This window comes from Agelaius phoeniceus, chromosome 6 (assembly GCF_051311805.1).
Source record: "Agelaius phoeniceus isolate bAgePho1 chromosome 6, bAgePho1.hap1, whole genome shotgun sequence".
In the NCBI taxonomy this organism is placed as follows: Eukaryota; Metazoa; Chordata; class Aves; order Passeriformes; family Icteridae; genus Agelaius; species Agelaius phoeniceus.
The window spans coordinates 28140590-28166268 of NC_135270.1; the positions used below are offsets into that span (position 1 = coordinate 28140590).

General features: G+C 35.0%; 1 protein-coding gene across 5 annotated transcripts in view; it reads right to left on the reverse strand.

The window, feature by feature from the left end:
- The window catches only part of UBR1 (ubiquitin protein ligase E3 component n-recognin 1), a 60539-nt gene that overhangs the window by 25908 nt on the left and 8952 nt on the right, over positions 1–25679 (reverse strand). For 2 of the 5 annotated variants that reach the window (XM_054634214.2, XM_054634211.2), the window contains exons 2-26: positions 22865–23121; positions 20669–20747; positions 19236–19346; positions 17768–17898; positions 16618–16756; positions 16030–16092; positions 15611–15734; positions 13776–13883; positions 13233–13321; positions 12438–12536; positions 11595–11752; positions 10850–10949; positions 10450–10578; positions 10058–10238; positions 9126–9187; positions 8801–8911; positions 7744–7809; positions 7532–7633; positions 6846–6909; positions 6305–6429; positions 5332–5384; positions 4245–4347; positions 3664–3712; positions 1981–2135; positions 991–1090 (exon numbers count right to left, since the gene is read on the reverse strand). In XM_054634214.2, the coding sequence (XP_054490189.2) occupies positions 991–1090; positions 1981–2135; positions 3664–3712; positions 4245–4347; positions 5332–5384; positions 6305–6429; positions 6846–6909; positions 7532–7633; positions 7744–7809; positions 8801–8911; positions 9126–9187; positions 10058–10238; positions 10450–10578; positions 10850–10949; positions 11595–11752; positions 12438–12536; positions 13233–13321; positions 13776–13883; positions 15611–15734; positions 16030–16092; positions 16618–16756; positions 17768–17898; positions 19236–19346; positions 20669–20747; positions 22865–23121 (2758 nt within the window). Of the gene's footprint in view, positions 1–990; positions 1091–1980; positions 2136–3663; positions 3713–4244; positions 4348–5331; positions 5385–6304; positions 6430–6845; positions 6910–7531; positions 7634–7743; positions 7810–8800; positions 8912–9125; positions 9188–10057; positions 10239–10449; positions 10579–10849; positions 10950–11594; positions 11753–12437; positions 12537–13232; positions 13322–13775; positions 13884–15610; positions 15735–16029; positions 16093–16617; positions 16760–17767; positions 17899–19235; positions 19347–20668; positions 20748–22864; positions 23122–25679 lie in introns of those variants that run through there. The other 3 variants (XM_054634213.2, XM_054634210.2, XM_077180220.1) reach the window with 2 other exon arrangements.

Below are 25679 nucleotides of genomic sequence, written 5' to 3' on the forward strand. Positions count from 1 at the left end.
TCTCAGTTATAATTATTACTTCTATTGTATTCCTATAGTTGACATGAAGCTTCTTAACACTTTCAGTATGATGATGCTTCTTTCTCAACAATAAGAAAAAATTAAAAAATAAAGTGCATTGGGAGTGCTTTTCAAACACAAAATTTTTAAAGAACTAAATAAAGGGACTTCGGTAGTTTTATGTATTTATTCTTGTAGAAGGTATTTGAAAGATACATAGATATGATGTTTAGGAACATGGTTTAGTGGTGCACTTGGCAGTGCTGACTTAACATTTGGACTCAATGATCTTAGAGGTCTTTTCCAATACGAACAATTCTATGATTCTATGATTTCAGTTCACAATTCTTATCTCTGTTGCATCTCACAAATAACAGTTATGTTTAGCTTGATAATGGATTTTTTAAATTTATTTTTACACAGTGAAGCAGAAACTCTAGAGAAGATGGAAGATTATTTAGAAAATGCAGATTCCAACTCCCACAGAGTAGTCCTGAATGTAATATTAAGCAATGTTCAATAGAGAGAAAAGGGTACAATCCAGAGCCACTATGTTCTGTTTCTATTTTCATTACCATAGTAAAAGACTAACTTCCAGGCAAATCACTAATTGTACAGCTTGAGAGAACCAAAGATGGACACAGTTCACTTAAATCCACTGCCATTTTTCAAAGAGTTCTTAGTTTCCATTTCAATGCAAGTGAAGGAAAAACCACTTGCAATTATGTAACACTAGAACTACTTTTTATTTCTTTCCCAGGAAGAGAAGCACATATCCTCTTCAACCCACCTGACAACTGGGAACAGAGGAAGCGAGTCCAAACCTGGTTTCTTAATTATTAAAAAAGTTAAATTACCAGGTTTTGATTATATAGCATAAAATAAAACTTTTCTGACTAAATCACTGAATAATTTCTTCTAGTTTATTTGAGTCCTTACAAGATCAAGTTAGTCTAATTTACTCTGTGGTTTAAAGAAAATGAAACATACGTGTTGCTTTGTGATAAAAATCAAAGGTTACTTCTTCCTCAGGAGACTTCTGTAACTGCTGCTTCTCTTCTAGTAACCCTAAAGAAAGAAGATGAAGAACCTGAAAAAAGAGAAAAATAGTAAGTCTCATTCAGTGTTTAAGATATGGATAACTGGCACAAAACATTAGGATGTTTAATACGGTTCTGTGTTATATTATGATAAAACACATGAAAATACAGAGATCATACATGGAAAGTGAAATAAAAAGAGCACAATGCAAATTTACTGCATATTAGTTGCACTAAAATTCATCAGCTTACACATGCTTTTATATTAGTAATATGTGAAATCTTGTCCTTCTGCTGATACAAAATCTGTACTTGGCTAATTCCATAATCCAAAGATTAGCAGGATTGGCAAAGCAATTAAACAATCTATACATTCGAACAAAACTGATTAATTCAGACTGTCTATAATTTCACATTCTAATTCTATAAATATTAAATAAACAACCCTGCTAAAATAAACAAACAAAAAAACGCCTCCAAAAACATCTCAACAATGTTTTAAAAGACTCAAGCCACTGCAGTAAAATTAAATGTTTAAATACTTAGAAAAATTTTATTATTTCATGACTGAGGCCCCAAAGACATTATGTATTTGGAGACTCTGCAGCTCAAAAAATGAAGGAATTCCAATTATCAAACAGGTACTTGTTAAGTTTCAGTAAAAATATGAGGCAGGGAGGATTACATATTGAAACAGCTTCAGCAATGAGGCAACACAGGGAGGAAAGTAAAATAGAAAACTTTAATACTGTTACGTATCATGTTTCTATTTTACAGCAGAGCTAGATAATTAATAATAAAAATATTTTCTTTGCCAGTAAGATTTATAAAAACAGGTTTGGGGACAAAATCATTCCAAGTTAATCTTTACATATTTTGGTCTTCTTATAAGCAGTCAGCGCAGGAAGGACCATGGGAAGATGACCAAGGCTAACCTTACCATTTGGATCATTGCCTCAGTCCACAAGTGGGTTTCCAGCTCCACTGCCCTCTGCAGGAGGGTGCGCAGGATGTGCATCATGACATCGCAGTTCAGAATCCTCACCACATTGCTGAATGCAGGACTGAAGTCCGGAGGAGGAGGTGGTGGCAATGCTAGGAAACAGGTGTGCAAACATACCAATGAACTGACATCCCACCCAGAAGCAGAGAGCACAAACATACTAATTTCAGTGAAAGAAAAACTGGACCTTTAAATGAGTAAAACCATGCTCAAACACAATTGTGTGCCTAAGTCACCTTTAATCTTTGGCAAAACTAGAGTACTTTTAGTAAGTCCTTACACAAAAAACATGTACAAGCTAAGTTAATCAATCACAAGTATTAGTTACAGGTGTAAATGCAAATTTTTAACACTCTGAACTGCCTGATTTATGTCTCACTATTAAATATATAGTTTGTGCTTTGCATCAGATAAAAGGTTTTCAAGTAATTAAACAAAACTGAGGAGTGGAGTTTCCATACTGTAGTGTCCCACACCACAATATCACATGCGTGGAGCTCTAAATTTTTTCTGCTACTGGCATTCCAGTCATTTCTGGTTATGTACATTTGCTGAGTTAATACTGGAACTCTGATGTGGAATCTTGGCATCTCCTGATAGCACCTCATTTAACACCACAGCCTTTCCCTACCAGGAACCACTGACTCCAGTCTTCTTTAGGTACCTGGATGCCTATTTTCAGATTGCCTTTTTTCAGAAGACCTCTGTGAATGCAGTGTGTCTGAAACACCATTCTTTAGACAATTCAGGCTGAATGAAGTTACTGACAAAGACAACACAGACACATAAAAGAATACACAGGAAGTACCTGCAACAATAAATGCAGCCTCAGGAGAACACAAATCAGGGTCAGCAGATACCTTGGTATTTTGGAACCGTACTGTCCAATTACATGAGTCTCTGACAATTACATCTAAATAACCACATTTTTTAAAATTTCCACAAAATAATTCCCCTGATAACATTTTAAGCTGCCAGACTGAAAGGGGAAGGAGCAAAGTTGAGTTTATTAAATTGTTCACTGCATTTATTTGTTCAGCTCATCAAGTCTTCCTCAAATCAACTGAGTTAAATGCTTGCGACTTGAATGGGTAAATGTAAACGCAAAAGGGAAATAATATTTGTGTTACAATAGAAACACAGGGGTTCATTGTTTTATGTATCCATAGCTTATAAAAAATTCTTTCTAAAACCTAAGTCTCATTCTCATATTACAGAATGGATATGAGCATTATTTCCTGTGGCAACCTTCTCTACATGCCACTATTGTGTCTCAATATTGCCTAAAGAAACTGTTCATAAAAAACACTACAACTTTTGCCTCTTAGTTACTCCACCATAAAATCTCTGAGTTCATGGGTTTGTCAACGGGTACAGTGCCATGTTTATTTCCCTAAATGTAAACTAAAAATTTCAGAATTCCTGTCCATGATAAAGAAAAAAACCAAAAGAATTGCCACATGCTAACTAATGACAATTACTGCAAATCACAACAAATTTAATATGAACTCACCTATCCACTCTGAAGTCACAAGACATCTCCCAAAGCTCAGTATACATATACAACTACATATACTATCAATTAGCACATTTGTTGAATCATTAATTTTAGAATTTTACCTTCATCCCTGTTTTCTTGTTTTCTTCTTTTCTTTTGTGTATGTTCAGCCTACAGAAAAAGGAGTGTTGTTGTATCAGCACCTCTATAGAAGTACACAATAATGAGATTAATGAAATTATGAGAAACCCTACACTAGAAATGTGATGAGATACATAGAGATACCAGTAAATTCCTGGTTGTGAACTAGAATTTTGTCTGAAACATGTTTAACATTACGTTTTGAATTTAAATTTCTAGTAAAGATAAATAATTGGACATATTTGCTTCCTCAGTAAGAGTTATAAAAACAAAATTTGGGGGTTCCCAGTCCAAAGGTAATTCTTATCATATTTTCATCTCAGCATAGAGAATTAACAGAGTAAATACACAAGGTGCCAAAAAGGAAACACAAATGTAAACCGCACCATCTAGATTTGTATTGAAAACTTTAATTTCATGGAACATTTCATTTCAAAGGTAGCTGCAGACACTCTTTACTGAACCAATTTCTTTAGATTGCATTAATTCAGCAAAATTCTTTAAATATTGGTAAGTATGTACTATTTTTTTAACCTTTTAGAGTGAATCTTACACTGCTTACCTTGCTGTGCTGGGTCTTAGTGTAGTGATAAAAGAACATATTGAATTCCTTCAAACATTCATCTTTCAGTTCATAAACTCCATGACCAGAGACACCCGGTTTCCTTACAGAGAAATATTTCACAATATACAGATTATTAATATACATTCAGCACATCTTTGAAGGCAAACAAAATTTGTTTTCGAAAGAAGCAGGAATTATAATGGCTACTCACTAGTTTATTAAAAGCAGAGAGTGAGTACAGTTAGGACTCTTAAATTTTCAATACAGGATTTACAGGAGTAAACAATTCAGCAGCAAAATATTTCTAATCTATACCATCTAAAGCACACCGAATAGCCTCTGAAAATTCTTTTTAACTGTGTGGCTTAGAATTTCAGACATTGGATATTGCTGCATAAAATTCAATCCTTTCTTTAACCAAAGTATAAAACAAGTAATACTTGCTGCTTTCCAGCCAGTGAGATTTTTTTGAACTGTTCATATAATTCCCCAAGTAAGATTCCTAGGTACACTTACAGTTGCTCTTAATTGAACATGAACAAGCAAACCACATGAAATTTAAAATAAGGTATACTAAAATAAGACATTTTTCTCACAAAAATAGCAGACATTTGCACTGGTTTTGTTCAACTACAATCTATTGTTCTATACTTGCATACACACAAACATATATATTTATATATTAAGTTAATTTCCAGAAAAAAGGGTAAGTTGCAGAAAATTAGCAACTAAGTAACATAACAGTTACGAGATAGTGATTGTCAGAGGTACAATGACTTCTTAACTTTCCATCTTAGGAAAAAAAATGAACTTTCAAAGATTCTCCCACTTGGACTTGAGATTACTGAACTCCCAAGACTCCTCAACCCGAATTTGAAGAAAGAGGGTGGCAAAGGGAAAGAAACAGCAGCAGTGTAGGATATTCACACACTGTTCTTTCCTAAGCATATTTGCAAATATATTTACTTCAAGATAGCAATATATAAGCTGAACAGAGACTGTCGTTCATATTGTTTAACCCAAACATATCTAAGAAAATTTATTTCACTTTCAAGCTATTTATAAAACAACATTAAGAACTTACTTGAATGTAGCCACTTTATTAATTACATTCTCCAAGCCAGTTTCATTGTTCTCCTGGTAAAAAAATTACTTTGGAATAAACATATAATGATTCAAATATCTTCAGTATTATGCTATGTGTAACAAAAATAGACAAATTTAGATAATTCCGTAATTCATGAACTATTATCTTTTGCCCGCTGTTAATCAGAAAGCAGATATTCATAACTGGCATTTTCCAAGGAAGTATCAAAGATACATAATACTTTCACTTAATAATGTAGAACTTCATTAATAACAGAGCTGATCTCTAGAAACAGGTCAATGCTTACCCTACCTTAACAAAAGGAATAAAAGAGGTTTAGATATTTTAAACAGTGACTGTGGATACTATGATAATATTTAAGGCTATTTCATTTACAACAAAAATTTAGGGTTTTTGCATTGATTGCTGGCCCTGAACACTTCCAGACTATAAAATCTAATCCACATCCCTCGCCTTTGCTTCAATCTTCCACAACTATAACGGAATGTCAAGGAAGTCTTTGTTTTCAAATAGACATAAACAATACTTGACTTCAAATGGATCTGCACAGGTTTAAGTCATCAAAATTACAGGCTTAAATTTATCAGTGGTCTGCAGGCCAGAATGGAATCCAGCTCCATCACCCTACAGGGCCAAACCAGAAAATTTCACGTTTATTTTTGAACCTAGGAGAACTACAGCTGAATATTCTAGAAAAAATTCACCTCTTAAACAAAAAGCATAATTCCCATACAAGTCTTTTCAGATCAGCCCATACTTGAATCTATGACATTTGCCTTCACATCAGTAAGGTGTGTAAGCCTCTTTGGCATGCCATTTTGTAATTCTCAAACCAACATTTAAGCTTTATATTAGAAATGCTTCCATATAAGGATATGAAAGCTAAAGAAGAAAGACATAAAACAAGAAAAAGTAAATCAAGGAAAAAAGTAAATAAATCAGGACTCACGTTTTCAGGCAAGGACTTGGTAATTGCACTGTGAGCCATTGGTTCAATACACAACAGATGGATGATTTCTCTCATTATTACATCTTCTTTTGTCACATTACTGATTCCAGGCACATATCTTTCCCCTGTCAGAATGAACCAAAAGGAGAGGAATGGCAAATATGACAGGTTTGAAGTGACATTGAATTTTGCACCATGATAATGGTATTGCTGGGATGTTTCATTGTATAAGCTTACATTTGTCAGAAGCCTGTCCCAAGTGTCTGAGTAAAAATGATTCTCAGCCTAGATTCCTAACAACATGGGTCGAGATGGACTCTCTTCATATTCTACTTTAACATCAATTATGAAGCTATCTAACAGCTTTTTTCACTGTCCAACTCCTATTGTTTCCATCTCACAAATACTTGTGATACTGCATAATCTATTTAAAAGAGGTACTCCTCAGTATCCTCTCTATACTATGTCTAAGAAAATGATCAAGCCTGCTCTGTCAAAGCAATCATCCATTACTACAACAACACAGAGAAATGAAACTTACCCACAATATAGATGAGAATCTGTAGCATCTCTTCTATTAAAACATTATATTGCTTAATCAAATCCTGCAAGAATTAAAGAAATCAGGTTAAAAAAACAAAAACAGAAGTGCAGAAAAATCCATCCACCAAATGATACTGAGCTCAGCCTTCATATCTAGTACACTGCTGAAACATTGTACTTCAGGAAGAAATTTCCATTCTAACAAGCCAGAAAAAGTGCCTGCTCTGGCAGAGGAGATATTCTACAGCAAGTGAAGTGCAAGATTCACATGCAAGAAAAGAAACAGATAAAAAAAGTATCCCAAATGAAGGGTTATATCAAAGTTCAAGCCACAAGAAGAAGCATAACAACCCCAGAAACTTCCAACCAAAATAAAAGCACATAACATGGCTTAAGAGAATAGAAATGCTATAGCAAAGTCATTTACATGGATTTTGGTAGATGCCCTGTGGAGACAAGTCTCCATAAGTCCAAAATAAAGGTCCAAAAGGGGGCAAAACTTACTTGCTAATTTTGAGGAAGCCTCTACAAATTCCAAAATATTTACCTAACCACAAGCTCCTGTGTTTACTGACTTCCAGTGTGGCCTTAAAAATGCAGTTATCAACATTAGCTAGTTTTTCTTATTGATGTTTCATATACTCAAAGCTGACAAACTAAGCAGCAGAAAAATTTGCTACTTACCTGATCTTTGGTGGGTTTGATCTTTTTGAAAGCATCAGCAAGCTCATATCTCTGCAGTATCAGCAGGAGAAACTGGTTGGGATCCATAAGAGATGCACCTATCTATCAAAAAACCCAAATTAATATGAACATCACTTGCTATTTTAAAATCAATGAAAATTAAACTGAATGTTTTAAAAACGACAAGTATGCAGTGATTCAGAACATTGTACCTGGAGCATGATGATGTCTTTATCATACATCTCTTCTCTGCATTTAACATCTTGATAATAGAATACCTAAGAAACACAAAAACAAAAGAGAGACATAAAGTAATGTACATCAGTTAATCTCTGAGGCCTTTCAAACTGTACCACATCTTTATCGAGTAAAAGAAAGTCCACATTTCTTTCAAAATAAATATGTACTTTAATGGAAGTGAAAAATGTTTTCTCACTTATCCAGAAAAAGTCTATGCCATACTTCACACTCCCATCCAAGAGGACATAACTCCAATGGCTGCTTCTGAATTAAGTCAAAACATCCTCCTTTTCCTAGCCCAGTTCTCAGAAAGACAATTCTGCAGCGGTTTACCAAGATTTACTTTGATTTCATCAAAGGGTCTTGTGCAAGGTTAGCAGAGAACTTCTGCCATCAAAGGGAATAAAAACAAACAAAAAAACCCACAAAAAACCCCAAACAAACAAAAAAAACCCCCACCCAAAACAAAACAACCAATAAAACCAAACAACAAAACCAAAACCACCCCAAAGTGAAGCCAAAGGAGGTAAATGCAAGGGTAGACTCTTCCCTTTACCTTTACTCTTGCAACAGAAGTCACAAGTATTAGAAAATGTTTGTATGTTTAGCTATAGAGTTCTCAAATGTTTAGTGTGAGACTAATAGTTTCACTTCTGTATGTAACAATGTCCATACACCATGAGGAACTTCTAACTTTTTATGCTATAAGCAAGAGTACAACAAGTACTTTGGCAGTGATTATGGGATCTGAAAGTGGCTTACAAGTAGACATCAGCAACATTATACTATTTGACAGAGTAGAAGAGAGAGTCGTAGCAGAGATGAAAATACTCCTCTAAGACAAGGAGGTAAGCTATTGCTGAAGATAGAAATAAAACCATGTGAAATTTCCACCTAGAAACTTTCTATTTACTGTAGGAGTGACCCCCATGACCTCTCTCTGCACTGGATGAACCCCTGGCAGCATTACTGAGCAACCCTTGCAAACACTTAGAGGATCAGCTCAGCACTGAACACTGCAGGGAGTACCTGGCTTATCAGGGAGAGCCCATTCCTCCTCCACATCTCTGCAGCAACCTGTGCAACCAGGACAAGACACCGCAAAGGATATTCTACTAGCAGCTCCACTTGAAATTCTTCCTAGAATTTAAAAAAGGAAAAACAAACAAAAAAACACCTCAGAATAAATCTGCCAGTGGTTTTAAAAGTGTAAGTCCTAAAGAACAGAGATATATTGACAGCTGAAAAATAAGTTGTATGTGTGTCATGAAGGTTAGAACATATAGATTGAGGCTTTTTTCTTTCCAGAGTATAAATCATATAAGCATTTGCAAAAAAAAAACAAGTATCTTACAGGAGAAACAAACTCGTGCAATCTTGAGATGGCTCCGGTCTTGCTTAATCGTACATGAAGACCTACAAAACCAAGGAAGAAAAATCAGAAAATAAATCAAATTCAGTGAAGGTTCTCCAACCCCTTCTAAATGTCAGCTAAATCATTTAAAATTCAGAGAACTCCAGAAAAAAAAGTCCACGTTTGTTTAGGAAAGACTTCATACTTTCCTTTTTTTAATCACAACAGTTCTTACTAGGCTTACAAACCATTATTTTATGAATAAATTTACACTAAATGAATGAGTGAACACCATCCGAATTGAGATGCTACATAATATACAATAAATAAAATTTTTATTTCACATTTGAATCATATATCAGTAGTAAATCAATTTCAAGACTACAAGGATTAACAGATGGTATCTTGGTATCAAATGATGTGATAAAGAATCTACGGCTTAATAATAGCATATGATTTTATTTGTATTCTATAGAAAGCAGTGATTGTATTCTGACTGGAAGCCTGTCCTGGCATTGTGCAAAATATGTCTTTCAGGAGGAACATTTTAACCATCCTAAGATATATATGGCTGGAAACTAAATTCAAGGTAAATAATAATGGACATTATTTAAATAAAGGATATAGAAACAGAACAAGAAACACTTCAGAGAAAACTAAGGATCTCATTAACAAGGAATTTTTTTCCTTCTTGACTGTTTTCTCTGTCTTCCATTTAAAAAGACATCCTCCAATCTCCATGGTAATGTTGTTTTGAGAAAAACTTTCCATTAGTGGGACATATGGGGAACATGTCTTCCTGATCATGAGAATGTCACTAAGTCAGAGACCAACTCATCTGTGAAGCACTTAACCGAAATGTTTTCTGGAGTAAAGAAATAGAGATGGATGACAAGCATGGTTTTTAACAGCAATCAAAACACATCACTTACCAGCAAGAGTCCTAGACAGTGGCAAATGTATGCTGACAGGATCTGCAGACACTCTGTAAGGTCTGCTCTCCAGGGTATGGCCACACAAGTGAAATACTGTCTTCTCCCGAGAGCGGCCGTTCATGCTGCACCTCATCACAGCCTTATGGCATTCTCTGTAAGACCTGAGCAGCAGCTCTTCCTAGAATTAAAAATACATGCAGAATAAAAAAAATCCTACAGCCCTTCTTTTCTCTCTTTGTCACACCCAGATTAATTCTTTCAGACCAATTTTTTTGTGGAAAACTATATTGAACAATTGTGAGCTTTTCTAAAATCTGCTATTTCAAAAGCTGTCAGGAAGATTCAAAAAAGGCATGCATGCAAGAATCACAGAAAATTTATATACTTACATCAGAGGCACACCACTCCTGGAACATCAAAAGAATGTTCTTGAGCTGCATCTGTATGGTAATAGCTGCTTCCCAGTCAGGGTCCACCTCAATGTGCTGACCAATCTGTCTTTTTATCTCCTCCATTCCCTGAAATAGAAATCCCACAAAATACTTGGTCTAAATCAGTGATCACAGGCTTAACACAACAGAAAATTCCACAGTCAAAAGATAAAACACATGTAACTAAATCTGATGAGTATTACTTGCATAAACATGTCTTCTTCACCCACCCAAAACAGGGACTGAAGAATTTAAGTGTAATTGCATGTTTACATCCATTATAATATTATGGGAAAAAGAGGAGCTGTAATCACTTTACAACAGGATATCAGAAAGAAATTATTTAAATATATTGTACCTGCATGCAAGTTAGAACCCGTAGGAAAGAAACAAATCCTTCTAAAAAACGCTCCCTCAGACGGTCTGTCCATACTGTAGGTTTGCTGACTAAGATATACCTGTCCCAAAAAAAAAAAAAAATTTTCATACTTTGCTCAGACTTCTCTTATGCATGTACTTCAAGAGTTGTTGAAATTCAATTGTTTTAATAAAATCAATTACATAATCAAATTTCATCACCCTCCTCATCTTAAAGTACTCAGAAAATTTTCCCAAATACTAGAACTACTAATACCTTGGTGTGACTCCATCATTGGAAATTAACAGATTTTTTTTTTAATTCCAAGGTGTTTAGGGTGTAATAAATGGAGTAATAAACATTACTCAGTTTATTAGAGAAATTTGGTACCAGTAAAAGTAGAAAACCCTATGCAGATAAGGATTATACAGCTTTCCCAGAATAGCAGCAAATGGGAGACAAATTTCCCATACTGTCTTATAGTAGATACATTTTATTTATTAATGTAAATATTATATGCAATTAGATAACTGAAAATCAAAAATGCTTTTACAGAATGTAATTTCAGTATTTTAAAATTTTAAGTTTCCATTGAAAAGAAAAGAAAACATTAAGGTATCATGTATGTTTTTTGAGGGGTTTGGCTTTGATTTTAAAGCAGTTTTATCATCAGACTCTGTATTGAAACACCTCATCATGCTACCAGTATTTTTGAGCTGCTCTAGTTTCTCACCCTTACACTTACCTGAGGTCAAATATTACTGAATATACCCGGGTCAGTTTGTCTTGACTGTAGCCTTGGAAGTTGAACTTGTCATTTTTGTCTAGGTACTCTGGAAGCACTTCTAGGAGTGTCTCTGTAATGGTGGTGATTACATTTTGCTCTTCAATTAGATGTCGGGCCTGCAAGAACAAAGTGAAATATTTTTCTTCTTGTTTTTGTTAATGTTATCATCAAAAGATTTTTCCTTTGAATCCATCTTCCTCATTAAAAATTCTTTTAAGCATTTGCAAAGAGCACAAGATAAAAAACTCCCACAGTATTTATTGCACAGGAACACAACTGCTATCAACTACAAAGTTTGTTCAACAACTATGTATGTTTGTTCAATTCTGACAGCATCTATATAATGGATATGCCATTTTTTTTCTAGAAAGATCATGCAGAAAAGAATTTTTACATTAGTACTTCAGCTAAGAAACATATAACTTTTAAAAGTTATAGATATACTTCCTCCCCATATTTCACCCCCACAAGAAGACATTTAACCATTTTTTACCTCCTTGCCCTGTTTTGAAAGTCACATAGACAGGTAAATGTGAGCAGTAAATAAATACACAAAGTTAAAGCAGAGTACAATGTGTCAGGAACTTATACTTATTTGCATTCCCTCTATGTTCTGTAATGAATTTTCACATCAACTCAAGCTCCTGCTTTCCCATTGGCTTTCACAAATCTCAAAATCATTCATATTCAACTCAGCAATGCATAAAGTCTCCCTGCCAAATACAACAATCTGCAACAGGTGGCACTACTAGCAATTCTCCAACCTATTTTACACCTCCAGCAGAGCCAAGCTGTACATACCAGAGTAGGTACAGTGAACATCTGAACTGAGAGCGCTGTCACAGAGAGAAATCTGTCATGATCATCACTGATGTATTCCTTTTGCAATGCCTTGTAATACTAGAAAAAGAGAGTATTGGGGATATTAAACAAATGTTAGCAAAAATGTTTACTTTTTTATTCACAAGAATTACATCTCAGTGTGTCTCTCCCACCTAATAGAAACACCAAGAAAAACAGCACAATATCCACAATGCACCAAAGCAAGTCAGTACAGACCCCACTGAAGATAAGCACAAATGTAACTGATTTGTCAGATTGCAAACAGAATTATTTCTTGCAACGAACTGCATGGATAGTTGTTCAACAACTGTCTGTAAAAGACGTGCAATGGGTAATGCAAGTCTTTGTTTGCTTTGTTTCAGTCCAGAGAAAATCAAAAAGTATCCATCATCTTTATCAGAGTTAAAAAGTATCACCCTAAAACAAAACACACTTTGTTTTATGTTTTGTATATTTCTTAATTATTGTATCAAATTTTCAAAAAGAAAGACCAATTTCAGTTGCAGTTCATCTGGCATTTCAAAATATACACAGAATAATAACAATATGGCAATCGAACAAGCATATCCCTACATGAGTCTAAGGAACAAATCAGTGATATGGGAATTAATTAACTACACTCCAATAAGGGCTGAGACAGTTATTGAGGTTCTGCTTGTTTAAATTCCCTATTTATATTGAAAGAATTTTCAGTTTGGGGGGAAATTTCATAAAGCTAGTACAAATTCATAGCATAAAAATCAAACCATTTACCTTCACAAATTCAACAGCAAAAGATTTTTTGTATTCCATTTCCATGAAAAAACTACTGAAGATAAGTTCATGAAGAACCTTCCTTGCCCCTGCAAAGAGCCAATACAATGCATGTCACATTGCTGTATTAAGATGCAGCTTTTTGTGGAAAAACAGGAACCAATTACTAAACTATAATTAAAAAATCATTGAAAGTCTTGAAATGGTTATGAAGCATACGAACAAAGTTATTAATTACTTTTGGGTTTTGACATTTATTGGTATGTATCTCAAACATCAAGTAATCAAGTCACTCAGTGTCAGGTTGCATTTTGTAAAAAGATTTTTCAAGATACACAAAGCAGGACAAATTGAGGTGGCAAATATATATCCCAAATATAAGTTAGCTCAGCTGTAAAAATTAAGGCTGTGTAAAAACTGTAACAAAAAAAAAAAAAAGAAGAACTGCAATTCTACATGCATAGCACTCATATATATCTATGTAACACACGTGAAAAATTAATTTGACAAATCTTTAGTTTTTAGCAACATGGATAAACAAACCTTTATGAAGCCTTGCATCCCATAGCATCAACTTGCTTATAAAGCAGGGCTTTTCAGAACCAGCTTCTTCCTTCAGACATATTTGACAAAAGATCTGGCGAAAGTCACCTGTAGGGATGAAACTACTCATTTGTACAAGAATGTTTCAATAATTAAATTATATGACACAAGAAGTTTAGAATTACATAATTCTATTACTTAAAAGAAGAAAAAAAGAAGGCAGTTAAGTAAGAATTACTTTTAACATTTTTTCTCAATGGATATACTTCCATATATGCTTTGCCTCACTAATTTTTTCCTATTATTCTTGCCTACCTAATTTAATAAATCCTGTGATGCAGAAGAGCATTTTAAAATGAAAATAACTGAGACAGCTTTGCAAAGCAGATCCACAAGAAGCCTTTACTATGCCAGAATAGAAATGCTCAGAACTAGGCAAGTTTCTGTTGGTCACTGCCTCAGGCCTTGAAAGTCATTCTTTCGTAGAATTTCAGAAATTCTTTTGTATTTTCTTGCACCTATCAGTAGACACAGTACTTGAAGCAGTTTTGGAGAACAACATATCGCAGTCAACTTCGGGTTTTTAACATTCCAAAATGAGGCCTTATGTTACTAATTTGAAAAGGAAAAGTGAAGAGTCATGAATCAAATTCCTAACAACCTGGAAATAAACATTATTAAATGTTTCTTGATCCATGTTCTACCACTTGAAACAAAGCCATGAGAAGAACAGGAACCACCAGACCACGCAAAGGTTCCAGCTGAGTATGGAACATCAGGCTCATAAAGCCTCTGTGTATATAATCCAGAAGGACAGGAATGTTTGACTTCAATCTTTGTACTTAGAGACTCTTCTAAAACATAAAAGTATCTGTTAACTGACCTGGATAAAAATCAAACTTTCACTAGAAACTTTGAAATAATCCACACTCAAAAACTTGCACCAACTGAAAGAACTGTCTGAAGAATTCAGAACAGCAAGAAAATACTGTTGGCAAAATAAATACAAACTTGAAAAGAACAGAATACTAAAACTTGTAAAACACTGTAAAGAATTACAAAAAAGTACAGTTCTGATCTGTGTATTTCAAGCAAGCATTCAGAAAATCTTAGAAGAAATTCACTTCATTGAAGCTTACAAAGGGGCTAAAGCAGACCACCAGATTGACCTATCAAGGAGGAGGATAAGAAGTGATTAGAGTTTAATCTATTCATATTTGTATTGTGTGGAGAAATTTTATAATGGCTTTAGTGTGGCAAGATACAGGTATGAAAAAAATAGTAACAAATCAAAAATACATTGATTCAGAAATCTTTAAAACCATAAGCATCATCAAACACCAGCACAATGTTTGAAAGCTTCAAATAGACTTTCCAGTACTGGAAAAAAAATTTAATTAAGATTTTAATATTTGTTTTAATGACACTTTCCAGTGAATCACAGCTATCAAATCTGAAGCAGAAATTGATGTAAGCAGAGGATGTATGTTTCCACTGACAGACAGAGATGCTCTGTGGGTTTCCACCAGCACTGAGGAGGGAAGCTTTTAAGTAAAGGAGTCACACACTGAGTGTGTGTGATGCTAAAAGTGAGAATAATAAAACTTCGAGGTAGTGTTCCATCAGGGAAACAAACACATTTATTTCAACAAGAAGAAAAGTACTGCTATTCATAACCTTGCTAATGGATATCATCACCCATGCTACTGCAGGAATAATTTTCTAATTAGAAACAACATCAAAGTATTTTAATTAAGGGAATATCATATATAACACTGCTTAATTTATTCAAGTACTGGTATGGCATTATTTTAACAAAACCCAGCAATGCTTACTTGAATAGCTCATGAGTTTGTTCAGCCAAGAACCAAGGCGCAAGGCAAACTTCTGGTGTGCCATAACATCAGCATGCAGAACCTCCACGTGAAGAGGCCGTTGAGAAACATTTTCAGAATGCCTCTAGGAGTCAGGTAAATATTAGTGCATATAAAATAAAATAACATTATTTAATTATTTCTTTTCACTCCCCACCATCTCTCCCAAGCAAAACAAAGAAAAGAGTTTGATGATTTATTTCTGAAGATATCTATCTCAAATGTGGTGCTGTAAATTCAATTCCAAAAAGTTCACAGGCAAATTATAAAACCATGGAAGTACTAAGCTAAAGACTGTAGGGCAGACAAAAGTGCTCAGTGTCAATACTAATTAGGCAGGTATGGGGTGTTTTTTTGTGAAAATTACTTTAGGAGGTTACCTTAATTTCTTCTTTTGCTTCCTGACAAGAGGCATAATGTCCTGCCTTAACAGCTCTACGACCCTGTTTAAGAAAATACTGAGCATGAGACCAATACAAGGCAAACCCAAAGGATCACAAGTCCGATCCTTACTATGTTTTTAATACATAGCAAAAAAACAGGGCCCAACACCACTCACAGTGCTATTAAACACCAAGAAGCAAATAAAAATTAACATCATTGTCTGTAGGAAAAACACTATCCAAATCAACAACACAACGACCAAGTAAACTCTGGATATCTTAAGGAAAATTCATGTACACATTAAAACAGATGAAAGAGATTTCTGCACAATACTTTGAACACAAACCATATCAACTTTCCTCCTGGCACAAAGTACATGAAATAGCAGAGTATAACCAGAGATACCTGCTTCCTAAACAAGTTCTCCACACCTGGGGAACAAGTTTTGACTAAGAGTTGCTCAGCCACGTGCCTTTCTTTCCTCAAGCTCCAGCAACCAGAAACAAAGATTCTATAACCAAGTGACTATAGTAGTAACTCTTAATGACTAGAAGGTGACTCTCTGATATCCCAAATGCACTAACCTCTTTATCTATGGCAGTTGTATGCAACTGGGCTTCACCAAGTTCACAGCCAAGTGCCCTTTGCAGGCTGTAGATGACATGATCATAAGAATGGTGTTCATCATTGAAAAGGACACAGTAGTAGCTGTCTACCTTCTCTCTGCTGGGAAAAAGGTAACATATAATACAAATTAAAGTAAAATTGTAAATAGTGTCCTTTCAAATACAGCTTAATTGATACCTTGAGATGAATGCCAAATACAATTTAAAAAGTTATTTAAATAAATCAAGCATATTCTTCATGCTAATGACACCCCTCACCATCTGTGCCAGAAAAAGCCATAGAAATTATGTATCAAGTACAAAAGAGAAGTTTTGAAGTTATTTGATATTGTCTTATAATTTCCTTTCTCTGCTGTTTTATGAACCCATTTGTTTTTTAATGTGATACACAGCCTTCTTCCATTTTCACAGAATCACAGAATGGTTTGAGTTGGAGGGGACCTTTAAAGTTCATCTAGTCCAGCCCCCCTGCAATGAGCAGGGACATTTTCAACTAGATCAGGCTGCTCAAAGTCCCATCCGACATGACTTTGAATGTTTCCAGGGATGGTGCATCCACCAACCCTCTGGGCAACCAGTTCCAGTGTTTCACCGCCATCATTGTAAAAAATTTCTTCCTGTATTTATCCTAAATTTACCCTCCTTGAGTTTCAAACCATTAGCCATTGTCCTACTGCAACAGACCTTGCTAATAGGTTTGTCCACATCTTTCTCTCAAGCACTGTGGAAAGCATCCTTGAAAATCTGCCAGCTCAGTTCTGCTCCCCTGCCCCTTAGCACCCCATCAGTGTCTCCCAAGACGGCCAATGGCACCTGGTTGGTCTCTCCACACCTGACGATTCCTCCCCTGCACCAAGACCCTGCCATTTCACTGTAGATCAGGCTGGCTCAGGAGCAATTCTCTTCAGTGACTGAGGGAGGACAGTCACACACTATTTTTCCCATGAAGTATTAAAAGCTTTTCTCTTCATAACTCTAGGTCATAGATGCCGCAGTGCTGTTTACAGGTATTTCAGCACTAATGTCTGCATGAGTATGAGACTATTTCAGGCAACATAATAATCCAAGTTGCTAATGAATTGAAAAGAAAGTTGGAAATACTCCCTACCTAATGGTGAGCTCCTCAGGCAGTTCCTTCTCTTCCTCCCAGATAAGCATATCTACAATGTATTTTATCACAGAGGGAAACACTCTTCTAGAATGCTCCATAATTTCTTCATTCAACTGACATTCAGAATTCTGTAAAACATGAGATAATATTAACATGGCAAAGAACCTAAAAAAAATTAAATGGGGGTTGATATAGTACCTTATTAATATTATAGGAAATTATACTATAATATATACGTATGTACTGTAAATTTTATATATACATACGTGTACTATAATCAGGAAATAATCTTTTTCACAATTTTCAAGCAAATTAACCTCACCTAATGTCTTCTTTTCAAAGTTACTTCATTGCAAGGGCTCTCAGTAGTACTCCAACAGTTTCATATACCTTTCTTTATGCATCCATGTTTTATCTAGGCCTAGAATATGAAAGGCCTCATCAAATGTGTTACTTTCTTTTCTAAAAATACTTCTTTAATTTTTTTCAATTTTTATAATTTTCTTAGCTTTTTTTTTTAATTTGCATTCAAAAAAGCTGTTAACAGCTTTCTGCATTCCCATAGATATTAAAAGTTTCCAGTGCAGACCAAGCAACAAGCTCCCCTGATAAACAAATCACTCCTTATTGCAGCTTCAACCATTTTTATCTCCGAAATCCATTAACTTTCTTCAAAAAGAAGGACAAAAAAGTGAAGGAAAACTTTGTCTCATTTTTCTGTAAGGCCAGTGCTTTTTATTCCTTTTCCATTCGACTTTTGGACTGGAACATAAATAACAGTATGTGTGCTACAAAACCATCAGGGATTTGGGGTCTGCTTACAATGACAAATGCTGAGGTTTTTTTCATCCTAAATTATCTCAGAATGAAGGACTCTGAAAAAAACCCCAAAATTTACCTGAAGCAGCTACATTGCCTTTAAGAATTCATTGTAAGATGGCATATTTTTGTTAATATGCTCTTTTACCAGGTACAATAACCATGAGACATCCTAGCATAAAAGGTTAGTTTCAAGGCACAGAACATTTTTTTTAGTCATAGTGACAGATCACACACCAGAAGTAACTGACAAATTCAATTGTTCAGTAATGCAGTAATGTAGAAAACAGAAAAAAATAAAATCAAACTTCTAAACATTTGCTACCTGCTGGGAAACCAATTATTTGTAAATGAGAACTAATATACTTTGCAAGGAAAAGAACAAGAGAGTGCAATTTCAATTCCAAATGAAAGACTCAAGCACACAAGACAGGTAGATGAAACTGCCTGCAAACAAAAAGCAAAAAAACCAAAGGATGTCTAATATACATGTTTGAACCCAAACACCTTGACCAAGGAAATCCTGATTCAACTTGACTGAACTTGTTACATGAGTTATACAAGACATAGAGAGGAATAAGCACTTTTTAAAATAAGAAGGTAACATTTACAAAATTTTTTATTTCACTTTAAGCAATGTTCTTACTTCTTTTGGAGAACTTGATGCTCCAGGCTCATGTTTAGTACACAGCGGTCCAGCCTTCCATGCCTCTGTATCCCCACAGTCACAAAATCCACCTCCAGTGGAGCTATGCATCTGGAAAAACCATGTATTTCAGTAATGAAATATGGCCATAAAAAGCAAGAGGAAAATAGCATTGTGAATTATTTAAATCAACTACAAATATAAATATCTACCTAAAAACAGAAGAGTCTTACCACAACCTTATTTAGATAAAAGGAAACTTTTTATCTGTTAAAAGTTTATCTTTTACCCCCCCTCAAAAGAGAAGGGTGGTAAAAGATAAATTTTTTGAGCAGAAAATAAAGAAATAAATAAATTGCTACTACAGAAAGGTATGCAAGTCCTAAATAGATTTAACTTGAAAGTAAGTGAAAAAGCCTATGACTGATGAGTGTTCTTATTTATAAATGCAAAATATTTCTGGGTTTATTCACAAAATAATAGCAAAGCTACGCCTTCTTTAAAATTACTTCACCAAGTTAGAAAATAATACAAAAAAACAATGTGCACATTAAACAGACAGTTAGTAGTAGTTCTAACCAAAGAAAAGATGACACAATCAGCATCTAAATACATTTGTATAACTTTAACTTTGCAGTGCACTTTCAGAAGAATACAAATTCTGAGCCTCCATTTTGGCAAAAAGTTCAGACAAAACTCAAGGCAAAACCAATTATCCTTAGCTTCCTCCAAATCCCCAATCTTGTAATAACTCCAAAAAAAAACTCTGACCCAATAAAAAAACATTCAAAAATCTGTTATTTACCTGAAACATTTTAAAATAAGATGATCTAATTAGACATGCTTTGAGAAGGAGGCTGGACTAGATGACCTCCTTAGGTCCCTGCCAACATAAATTATTCTATGAATCCATAAAGGGCACATTTTGTATTCTTTAGATGAAAATGCTACAAATCTGCTCCCATCTAAACTACCTGCTTCCATAGCTGATGTTCTGCCTGAAGAATTTACTGTAAAACACAGAAATGACAACAGCTTCTCAGCCCAGCTGTGGCTCCAAAGCGCTTTGTAATCATTACTGTCTGCTTTCCCTGGGTTTTCACCTTACTTATATCCCAACAAAACTGACTAGGACTTAGGACTGCCATTTTCAGTCACAGCTCTTTGCTCTGACCTACACTTCCATGAAACTGCCAAAGAGAATAATGCTGTATGCATTAATAAACACTCCTTTCTTTCTTCAATTAGCAAGTTGCTGTTCTTAGAAGAAGCTTAACATAGCTAAAAACACAAGAGAGATAGATTAATTCATAAATTCCAGAATTTATTTTTTCAATAATAAAATTACTAATGGTTTATATGCCGTTCATTATAGTCTCAAAAGAACTTCTCTAAAGCTACAAGTACCACTTCTTAAACTAAGATTTTCCTACCTTGTACCGGTGGTTCTTGTGAATGCTATTCTGGAAGCAGTCAATACAGAGCACACAAGTTGGATCAACTGCACAGTCTCTGCAACAGAGATAAGTGGAAATGATAAGTGGAAAACTTTCTAAAACAAACACCTGAAATTTTAATGCACAAAAGAGTATGTTGTTCAAAAAAAAAAAAAAAAAAGAAAGAAAAATTGAGATTAACAACAGATTCAAATTATAAAAACACTGTTTTTCATCATTCTTCTGTGACATGGAACAACCAGTCTTGTTAAGTTTGAACCATGTGCTGAAATCTCTTACATCAAATTCTGTCAAAAACATGCTCAATTTCCACTTTCAAAACTTCCTTAGCAAAACTTTTTCTGGTTTTGCTAAGAATAAGCAGCTAGGAAAACCAGTGAGGACTCTGAATTAACCTTTATTATTGTTTCCAACATCAGTCAGTAGTCAGTTTGCTCATTAAACTTTTGCTATACTTCTACTAGGATTATGTTTCTAACTTTTAAAACAGAAGTTAAAGTCTGAAAAGAATTCCTCACTAAATAAGCTAGGAATGCATACTTTGAAATGTAACTTGTAAAGTTTCACTCATGCATTTCAATAACCTGAAAATAGAGAATTACACTCATGGGCAATCTAATTCCATTTTATCCTCTGTTTCACATACATACTTTTATACATTGCCTTTTTCCTTAAAACATGGACTTTTTTTTCTTTAAATGCATTTTAATTCTATACAAAATGTGGATGACAGGTGCTAAATGACAACATATCAAATTTTTTACTCTAGACCATTGTTCAACATTTAGTTCAAGCCTCATTTACAACTAAAATATCATGGTAATTCTGATTACAGAAATAGCTTCTTTCCAAACCTTCAGATTATAATAATCATTACAACAATTTAATACTTCTGTAACATTAATTTATTACCATAAATCTACTGAAAGATGAATCAAAGTAAATGGAAGATAGAAGTGCCTGCTAGATCTGAAATTCAAGACATTTAGATTTTGGAACCGCAGAATATCTTTTATTTTTAGTATTTTAGAAGCCTAAAGCAAACAGATATCTAGCTTCAGTTGCAGTAGTACAATACAGTACCTTGTATAAATACTACCACATTTTTGCAGGACTGCAACTCAAAAAAATAAGAAAGAGACCAACTCAGACATTTAAGCTTTGTCTCTTTGCCTGCTACCATACATGAACTCTGGAGAGGTAGGAAGAGAATTATTCTTGTTCTAACAGCACTGAACTGCCTTGTCCTGCTTTTTCCTTCGTGCAGCTGTCCCACTCACTATACACTTTCTAGTATACACAGCAGGACTTCTTTAAAGACCATTCTCCTTTCATGCACAACACTAGCTGATTCCTAGAAGAGGCTGAAGAGTATGTGATTGATTGATTAAAACTTTACAGGGAAACTCATAAACAAAGTATATAGAGAGCTTTTATTTTGACACTTCCTAAATTCTAAGGGATGGATTTTTTTACTGATAGTGCTTTTCATCCTTAATAATATTCTCTTACTATTTCTAATTAAATGTTTTAAGCTTTTAAAATAAACTGAAAATTAGAATAAACTATGGCAATAACATCATATTAATGCTTATCAATTGCCAGAACTGTTGCAATCTTAACATCCACCACAAAAACCGCTAGCTTTTTAATAATAATATATTTTATTCATGATACTCATTAATGTATTAGTATTAATTGGAATTAATAAAATTAATTCTATCAAATCAATGAGCTGCCACCTTTAATATGCTGCAGGATGAGAAAAAAAGGTGAAAAATTACCATTGCTCACACAGCTATTCCCAAAGCAAAGGACTGATGATGCTCAGAAATGCTGGATTCTTTTTCAGACTTTGAAAGGGTGAGTACTGCCAATTCAGGCACAGACTCCATATTCATACATTATCATCCAACACTTTTAACAAACAGCTTTCAGTACTTTTAGTAACTTTTCTATTTCCCTCCCCATTTCTCTGCCAAAGCCTCTTTTCATACACAATTTTCCTCACTCTAAAGTGGTTTGAAATGGGAAACAAATGCCAACATTAGTTAAGCAAAGAAGTCCCATGACACAAGCAATGTCTAGTTAGCAGCACAACTGATTTTATTAAAGCACTTTGCTGCATTACCTCAGATGGGAACACTGATGACAACACACCCTCATCCTCACCTGCAGGAGTATGTTGTCTCCCCTCCTTTGAACACCTTTCCACACAGCTGGGAGGTTCCACTCTGCTGTAGTTTCTCCAGGAACGTATCTGGATCCTCCCCAAACAAATAACATTCCAGGGGGTATAATATTGCTGCCTGGACCATTTCTTCTTGTTTCTCCACCAAGGGGTCCATTTCAGCAGAGTAAATATTTGGCACATGTTTTGCCAAGCACTGTAAAAATGTAGCTTGGAAGTCGAATCTTTCATCACACCACTGCAACAAAAAGTACACCCATGGATAAACAAACAAATAAGGAAATATAAAGAAAATAGGATTACACACTCCTACTGTGAATTCAGAATTCTTTCCTACCTCAGAAGTCAGTTCTTTGAGCAATAAAATCAAAGAAACCATGGATTTCCAATGATTTCTCTGCTATTTTCCACCACCTCTGTTCCTTTGAAGTCTTTTACTAAAAACACTCTAAGGCAAGAGCTGGCAAGTGCAGTGTTACAATGTTAGAGAAACCCATGCACTAAATAATTTTAACTACACACTTCCCCCACAGGCCAACCACTACACAAAGCTTGATGTCTGTTCAGCTGCTGACAAATGGAAAGAATTGCCACAGCTGGGAAAAGTTTGGGATTCACTCCTTTGCCTGCTGATAGTCACAAAACATGTACCAACTTAATGGTCTTCTGAAAGCCTTGTTGAACTAATCATCAGAGGTCAATAGCTGCTGAGGAAGAAAGAGCCCAAATGATCATACAAGCTTAGTGTCATTGGGAAACCAGGCTAAAATGCAATTTCTTTTTTGTAAGACAATGAAAGTATTTGTATTTTGACTTGAGGTTCTTAGTCCATAACTTCACTTCCAAGTGCTTTACTTCTCCAAACAGTTCTCTCCAATTGTCCTATTTCTTTCAATTCAGAATAGTATTTTTTTTTCATATTATTCCCATGATTTAGAAATAACTTTTGGTTCTTCCTATTGCAAATCAGTCAAGGCTCTAAAAGAGAACATCCTTTCAAACACCACCTTGGTTAAAATCCACATATCATAGAATATGCTAAGTTGGAACAGACTCAAAAGGACCTTTAAGTCCAAAACAGGACAGCCCCAAGAACCGCAGTGTGTGCCTAAGAGCATTGTCCAAATGCTTCTGGAACTCTGGCAAGATTGGAGCCACAACCACTTCTCCAGGAAGCTTGTTCCAGTACCAAGCCACCCTTCGGTGGAAAAGCTTTCTCGTAATATCCAACCCAAATCTGTCCTGATGCAATCTTATGCTGTTCCCTCAGGTTCTGTCACTGGTCACCACAGAGAAGAGATGAGTGCCTGCCCCTCCTCCTGCCCTCACAAGGCAGTTGCAGACTGCAGTGAAGTCTCCCCTCAGTCTCCTCCAGGCTGAATGGACCAAGTGACCCCAGCTGCTCTTCATACAGCTCCCCTCTAGGCCCTTTGCCGTCCTTGCTGCCCTCCAATAAGTTTGCATCGTTCTTATATTGTGGGGCCCAAAACTGCACAAAAGATTGAAGATGAGTGCAAGAAAAAAAAAAACATATGTAAATTCATAAAGCTTTAAAGGGTATTTTCTCCAGGTCAGCAAGCAGGGAACGAGCAAAGCAACCACCAAAGGGTTCAGACTGAAAGAAGGGTCAAAGAAGTAGATGACATAACTTTTTATGTGAAAAGCAAAAAATCCTCAATCCTTTATTTATTTATTTGGCCATTAATCTTCCTCAGCCCTTAGGTAGCCCATTACCTCATTCATCATGGTGAAAATGCATGGCAGAAGCTGATGAAAAAGATAAGCCATGGATAATGTGGTCAAGCAGAACAGTGGATTTGCCCACAATCATATTAAAATATTCTTATTTTGTAAGTGCAGCAGCTTGATCAGTCTAATCAGATTCCTTGAACCACAAAGCATTCAAACCTATCCATTATTATCTGAAAATGTAGACCCATCCATGAATTGAAAGGAGCCAGTTATTTTAATTCCAATGCTAACAAATAAATCTGGTTTTGTTCCAGAATTTCACCTAAGCAGTAAGCACCACTGAAATTATTGTATTGGTCATAAAAGCTGTAGCATACACACACACATAATACATATGCGATCTGTATACATATACATACATGCACTCAAATATATAGGTATGCATTTATTTTCACATTCAGATGTGAGGAACAAAAAGAAAATGAAACAAATTAAATGGGTGCCTTTTTATTTTAATAAAGTTATTCAAATTTTTCAACTACCTAGCAACATTTTTATTAAATAAAAGTGATGCTTACCCAGGGCATAAAGACATTAAATTGCAAAAAAGAGCTAGAAATTAAATCCAAATTTATCAGATACTTGCATATTAACACTGAAAAAAACAAAACAAAAACAAAAAAAAATCACACACAGCAGATGGTTCTGAGAAAGATATTCAATGGTAAGAGGTAGCCGAAAACAGAATTACTTGATCGTGTGTTTATTTTTTTATGCATCTGATTTAAATGAGTGGAAGTGAATTATTCTTATCATAATTAAACTTCATAATTTAGTGTTTCTGCTTAAACACGTTTCCTCCTGTAACTAGTTTTTGTTTTATCTTACCTATACTGCATCATGCCTTCTTCAAATCCCCCCCTCCCACTTTGGTCACTGTATTTTTTAAATGCAGGAGGGTGGGGGGATGTGGGCCCTGTGGCACACTCTGTTCACAGAGCACAAGAGAATCCCAATCTGTCCCCTTCCAGCTCAATGACCCAGGTTCCCAGGAGATGGTGCAAGTTTAGCTTTTGTGCTGTTGATCCAGAGCACGTCATAGCT